This window comes from Sceloporus undulatus, chromosome 8 (assembly GCF_019175285.1).
Source record: "Sceloporus undulatus isolate JIND9_A2432 ecotype Alabama chromosome 8, SceUnd_v1.1, whole genome shotgun sequence".
In the NCBI taxonomy this organism is placed as follows: Eukaryota; Metazoa; Chordata; class Lepidosauria; order Squamata; family Phrynosomatidae; genus Sceloporus; species Sceloporus undulatus.
Window position 1 is genome coordinate 24,495,681 of NC_056529.1, and position 7,151 is coordinate 24,502,831.

Below are 7,151 nucleotides of genomic sequence, written 5' to 3' on the forward strand. Positions count from 1 at the left end.
GTCTCCGGAGTCGTCATCCGATGCTCAAACCACTACACTACTCTCTAGTCCAGTGATTCCCAAACTTTGGTCCTCCAGGTATTTTGGACTCCGACTACCAGAAGCCCCAGCTAGCTTGGTTAATAGTATGGAATTCTGGGAGCTGAAGTCCAAAGCATCTGGAAAGCCAAAGTTTGGGAACTACTGCTCTCTGGTCAACAGTACAAACCCCAGTTAGGAACGGTGTAGGAATAATGCTCCATTCATTCGGGGAGGACCAAATTGGTCGTGAATCCCATTGTAGGAGAAAGGTGGGATGTGAATCCTAGAAATTAATAAAAACCTTTCATCAAAGATATGAATAAACCTGAAAGAGGGGCAGGAAGGTTTCCAGCGGAGGCAAAGAAGGGTCACGGATGCAATTTATCTCCGAAGGGAGCAAAAGCGAATGCTCAGGCTTTGCTTCCGAATGCCTGGATCAGGAAGGATTACCTGGATGGCTGATGCTGTTAAAGATTCATTATAAGGTATTGCCTCAGCATCCAAAGGACCAGCTGTTCCCAGCTGCAAAACTAAGCCCCAAATCAAAGGGGACCCAAAATGCAGCGGGGAACAAGCAGCCAGGTCTAATCCTGATCTCGGGGTTTGGCTGAAGCAAAAAATTTAGACATCCCTTTGATGTTTGGCTGGCTCGCTCATCAGCTTTTCGGCCAACGCGGCCAAAAATTTGGCAATTGAATGACGTGGGAATTTTGCACAAAGTGGCACTTTCTACACCAGAAACAGCCTCTTCTTTTTGCACAGAAAAGAATATATTTGCATAGAAAGGTGATTTTGGGCAAATCACACTCTCTCAGCCTCAGGGGACGGCAATGGCAAACCTCCTCTGGACAAATCTTGCCAAGAGAATGCCATGATAGGTTTGCCTAGAGGTCTCCGTAAATCGAAAATGACTTGGAGGCACCCGACAGACACACACCGGGGGCCATCACATCAGTTTAAAGTAGAATATAAAAATGTGCATTTATGCAGAAGATGTAAAGATTGTTCTCCAAAACTGTCGACAGCCTCCATCCCCAACATGCTTCGTTGCACGGAGGCATTAAACTGGGGCAGCTCCCACCTGTAAAAAGCGATCATCCAAATGCGCTTTGCGCAAAGCGAGGAGAGAAGAGCAAAGCCATTTCTGGTGGAAGCCCTGACGGATTTCCATCCTCTCCATCCCTCTCTCTGCAGTCGCTTCGGCTCTCAGCGGAGATAGATTTTCCTCCCAGGAAACAAGTGAAACAAAAGCAATAAAAGGGCCCAGGCATTAGCATATCGGCCCAGGATCGCCGGCACGCCACCGGGAAATGAATTCAACTGGTTGGGCTTATCTTCCTAATTGGATTTTGGGAGAAAAGCAGCTGAAAGGGGCTTACGGCCCACTTGAATGATGGAATTAAAGCGTTGTTAAAGTGTAGTGTGGATGGGACCTTGTTGAACTGGTCCTGGGGCAGATTCTGATTTGGGGCTTGGCTATGGAGCAGGGTTGTTGTTGGTGTTGTTGTTTCGTAAAGGCCTCCCATGAGTAACCCCATTGCTTTCCCTTCCCCTCCTCTCTCCTCCAGGTATGCGCATACTTGTGACCCTGCTGCTAGATACTCTGCCTATGTTAGGCAACGTTCTTCTCTTATGCTTCTTTGTCTTTTTCATCTTTGGGATCGTCGGGGTGCAGCTCTGGGCAGGCCTGCTGCGGAACAGGTGTTTCCTGGACACCAATTTCCAAATGTAAGTCTACGTTCTGGTATAGAAGCTCATTATTTTTGCAGTATGGATGTAGCTTAAGACTCTTCAGATACACTAGAGACATGCATCTTCCTTTACCTTATTGTGACATGCAAAAATAAATCGTTTGGAGTACAATATTCACACATTTTTAACCATTTTTCAGCAGTGCTGTTCGCTGTGCAAAAAAAAAATAAACCCATAAAGACCTATACAGTATATGAATTATGGGCAGAATAAGTCCCGAAGTGCACATTTTCTCTGTGCAGGAAGCTGAATTATCTGCCCATAAAATGCTCTTTTTTGTGCGCAGAAAATGCTGGTTTCTGTGCAAAAAGAAATACAGTGTGTGAATTTTGCGCAACGTAAGCCCTGGGCTGCGAATAGTCTTTGCAAATGGCACCGTTTTCAAACATTTTCTCTCCCTGAAAACATATCTGGCAAAGAATTAAGCCCTCCTTTTTTGATGATGGCTTTGTTTTGGCTGCAGCCCACAAGAAGCAGAATATTCAACTTGCCCCCCGTTCTTTGAAGAGATGTTTAAAAAGAAGGAATGGGCCAATATCTCCCAAAGGCCACTGGACCTTCCTAAATACAAGTTTTGCCTCAGTCTTTAATTAAAACTGAGAAAAACATCTTTGCGCCATCGTCCGTCTGGGACTCTCTCCCCGCGCGGCTTGGCTGCCCGGCGGTCCAGGCAGCTTTGTGTGTTTAAACGAAAGGTGTTTAGAGAGCAGCCCCAATTTTCTTTTGCTAACAACTTGGCTCGCTCCTCTCCCAGCGCCTGGAAAAAAGGCCAGCGATTTGGGGAAATGCGCCCAAGGTTTTAATACAAGCTCCAGAGGGATTGGACTACAAGTCCCATTAAACTTGTTCAGCCAGCTATGTGGTCAAAAAATTCATCCAGCATCCTTGCGCATTGTTGCTGCTGCTGTTGTCATGGGCCTTCAAGTCATTTCTGACTTATGGTGACATTGTGAGTTTTTCTTGGCATGTTTCTTTGGAGGGGACTTGCCATTGCTGTCCACTGAGGCTGAGAGAGCGTGACTTGCCAAAGGTGACCCAGTGGGTTTATGTGGCTGAGCCGGGATTTGAACCCTGGTCCCCAGAGTCCTAGACCAGCACTCAAACCACTATGCCATGCTGGCTCAGAAGTGAACATTATACCAGTTTGCAGGAATTAAGCAGAGCAGCGGAGGACATCTTGGACCTGTCTCATTCATAGGGTCGCCACGAGTCGAGATCGACTCAAGAGAGGTTAACCACAACAAAATGGAGGACCTTCAGAAGAACCTCTTGGGCCTCTTCCCCACTTACAAATAAATCGCTTTGCAATCCAAATCAATGGATCGGTTCCACAGTGGAGCATGGTTCCCACTACATTTGCCCCAATCGCATTTTCTTGCTATAAAATAAAATGACTCACTTGTGGTTCATGTTGACCGATGAATCGATTCAAAATGGACCCACTCCAGCCGGCCAAAGAGCAAATTTAAACTGATTCCAATCCGCTTGTGGTTCACACTTGCGTGGAATCGATATATCCAAAAAGATGTGGGGAAAATCAGCGTCAAGAAGACGTGGGTTAAATGGGTCTAATGCATGGCCCCCCTCTCCGAATCGCTTCAAGAGCGAACCATGGTCATTTAAACTGGTTCAAACCGATTTGCGATCCAGTTTAAAAGGTAGTGGGAATGAGGCCTTGATGTCTCTCCTTCCACAGTTCAGGATCTCGCTCTGATTTCCCTCCCAAAGACCAGAGAAGGATCACTCCTCACCCCTTGGAATGGCAGGCCGAGATTTACCCGGCACGACCGAGACGCTTCCGAAAAACCCTGTTAGCAGCCTCTGGCATGCCTTATCTCCTCCATTTTCCAGCCGTTACATGATGGCATTTCAGCGTCCCTCGGAGAGACGGGATGGGCTTCTGACACACCTGATAAGAAGACCTTCTGGCTCATTCCACTTAATCTGTTGAGCCATAGTGCGAGAGACATTCCCCAGATCTTGCTATTAGGAGTAGCATAGCATGGTTCTTCCACTCTTGGCTCTCAGACCCAAGCCGCCTCTTGTCCCACTGGTGTCTAGAGATAATAAATGCAGAAGAACATGGACAAGACCCATGAGATAATAAACAGGCAGAAGGGGTCAAGGGTGGCCTTCCAGGGAACAGCCTTCCTCCGCAAGGAGGCCTTGGTAGTCCCTGATCCCGGCCTTTCCAGACACGGTGGTCTGCTCCCTTGACTCCAATCCTGTTTTCTTCTCGGCTGATTGCATTCTTTGGCATTGCAACAACCCCTTAATGCATGTTTTGGCCCACAGATAGAAGACGACGACGAGCCGGACGTGTAAGAGCCGGCTGCCCAAGTCTTACCCAGCAGAGACTGTCTTGCCAGTTACAATCAGGTTGCAAGGTTTGCTGGCCAAATAGGGACTGGGCAAAAACCCCAAAGCAATTCAGGGCTCTCTCCATATGCAGGTCTCAGAGGTGATGTGTTACAAGTGAATGATGTTACCTGTATTAATGCTGTTGCCTGCAATGCCAGCATGCTTTTTAGATTTTGTGATAAGGGTGCCCAGGTTCATCTGGGTTTTTTTTAGAAAGGGCAGGACTTAGGCCTTCATAAATGGACTTACATGTGTGGGAAAGAGGATAGAATAGTTTTGTAATATTCATATTCACCTAGGGGCTCTCATGATGCTACAATTGTTGTGTAGTGGTAGCCAGTGGACTGGCAGATGTGCCAGGCGCCCAATGTGAAATGGGCACTGAGGATGCATATCTGGACACCAGACACCAATGTGCAACATTTAGTGCACATCAGAAGTGTCCAAAGGGCATCAAAAGTATCCTGTGCATATCACAAGTGTCCCAGTGGGCATCAGAAATGTCCAGTGCAGATCATGTACCCAGTGCACATTGGAAGTGCCCAATGCACGTCACAAGTGTCCAGTGTACAAATGCTTATTTCACTTGACAAGAGGCCATTGAACATGTGGAGTGCCCAGTGCGCATCACAAATGTCCGGTGCACATCACAAGGGCCAAGTCCACATCAGAAGTGCCCAGTGCACATTGGAAGTGTCTGATGTGCACCAGAAGGTGCCCCATATGTATCAGATGTGCCTGATAACCAACAGGAGAACCAGATGGAAACACTTTTGCTGATGCCCCATCTTCTCCATCCACTAACAGGGTTTTATTGCATTTGGAAACACAGACTATGATGCAGAATCTCTGCCAAGGCCGATGTGGGGCATTTCCTTCCCTCTGGGGGCAACTTCGAGGGAAGGCTGGTCTGGCTCTGCTGCCTCTTAGGAGATCTGGGGCTGAATATTTCTGCAGCTCTTGCTGGTGACTCTAATCCAAGCAAAGGGAAGGCTGGGGCTGGCGTTCGGTGGAAGGGGAGGGAGCCGCAGCGTGGGCTTTGCGGCAATTAAAACCTGCCGGTATCTCGGCCCAACAGGAACAGAAGAGCGAATCCCAGAGCAATTAAAAAGAGATTGGCGATAAGCCTCCAGCACCGGCTCATTTCTCTTTCCCGGCCCCCCATCGGGCCACCCAAAGAGCGTGCCATGGCCAGTGGCTCCGTCTCTTTTCATTAATACATAGACCGACTGAAGGAGTTTTCTTATTGAGAAAAAAGAAGCCCCTTTGAAATTATAATTAGGCTTCCTCAGGAGTTTGTGGGCTTAAAGGATGAGTTAAGGGCCCTTGGAAAGGCGAGGATTGCCTTTTTGAAGGCATCTGCAGAACCTGGGTATTTCCATTGCTGGTTCTTGGTATGGAGGTTGGTGGAGATGCCACCATTTTGATTTCGGAACATCAGGGGAAACCTCTTCCAGCCTTTTCTCTGGATAATTTAAAGTTCATGAAGTTAGAGAACCCCATCTGTGCATTCGCTAAGACCCTTCTCTGAAATGCAATCCATTTCTAAGGCTGACCATTTCTCCACCGTCAGTGACCGTCAGTCTTTTTGGTTGGGGACGATGGGAGTTGTAGTCAAAGAAGGCTGCTCCCCATCCACACAGACTTTGCAAAGAATCCAAGGTGGCCAAGCTAATGCACTGTCCTCATTCTTTTTGTGCTCTCATCCATTCGCCCGGGAGACTCTTTTCATGCTCCGTCGTGAATTATTATTCATAACGTCTGAGAAAGGGAAGAAAGGCAGGTGAAGAGACGGCGGCAGACTTGTCATTCCATCTGCAGCCGGTAATTACGGGAAAGTGGGGCGGATTAAATGTTTCATTGCAGCCAGGCGCTGGCACCACCGAGAACAGCTGGCTTTGCAAAAACCCAAGCTCCCCGACTCCCAAGCCAAAAAAAAAGAGTCAACCCAGATGTCCGTAACAACCAGAGTTAGGGAGAACTTACTTTTTTGGACTCAGCTTTCAGAATCTCATTTGCCATGTTAGTATGCCAAAAGATCTTGTAGCTGAGACTAACTGAAAGAAAGAAGTTGGCAGCATAAACTTTCGTAGATTTAAGTCAACTTCCTCCACCAAATGCATCTGAGGAAGTAGACGTAAGTCTAGGAAAGCTCATGCTGCCAACGTCTTTCTTTCAGTGAGTCTCAAAGGTGCTCCAAGATCTCTCTGTATACTGATTCTACAGCTATATCTTTGAATTCATTTGCTATGTTAGTTTGTTCTGGCTAATTAGTGACAGAATTTCTTTACTGTCCAAGAGTGGAACTGACTTCTTTGGAGGATGATGGACTCTCCATCTTTGGAGGAATCCATTAGTTCACACTTTAGTCTCTGCAGCAGCAGAAAACAAGTTAACTCCATCTTCTACAGGTATTTAAAGATGGCCAGTGTGGCACAGTGGTTCCAGTTTTGGACTACAACTCTGGACGTGTTCTGGTTTGTCCACATCTTTCTGGAACTGTGGTGCCTAGAACTGGACACAGGATTCCCAGTCAACTCTGATGAAAACAGAAGAAAGTGGCACCGTTGCCTCTGGACACTATTTTCCCATTGACCACAAACTAGCATTTGGGGCCACATATAGTCTCTGGGCCACATTTCTCCATCCCTGCTCCAAGGAGGGAACAGAGACCAAACAAACCCTCTACAACAGCGGTTCTCAACCTTTGGTCCTCTAGATTTTGTAGACTTCAGCTCCCAGTATTCTTGAACTATGAGAATACTGACTTGAGACTCCTGGGAATTGAAGTCCAAAACATTTGGAGGCCCAAAGGTTGAGAACCAGTGCTCTACAAGACTCGAGTTTTTCAAAGCAGAGAAGGAAACAAAGTGCATGGACAGAAATACTTTGTTGTATATAGAGAAATTATGGTTCAGTACGGATCCCTCTCTCTGTCTCTTGCTCTCTCTCTCTCCCTCTGCATATCTATCTATCTATCTATCTATCTATCTATCTATCTATCTATCTATCTATCT

The 7,151-nt window shown here is 46.9% G+C and overlaps 1 protein-coding gene across 3 annotated transcripts in view; it reads left to right on the top strand.

The window, feature by feature from the left end:
• Positions 1 to 7,151, top strand: part of CACNA1H (calcium voltage-gated channel subunit alpha1 H) — a 137,585-nt gene that overhangs the window by 74,022 nt on the left and 56,412 nt on the right. For all 3 annotated transcript variants that reach the window (XM_042438556.1, XM_042438558.1, XM_042438557.1), the window contains exon 6: positions 1,590 to 1,749. In XM_042438556.1, coding sequence (XP_042294490.1) covers positions 1,590 to 1,749 — 160 coding nt within the window. The remainder of the gene's footprint in view (positions 1 to 1,589; positions 1,750 to 7,151) is intronic.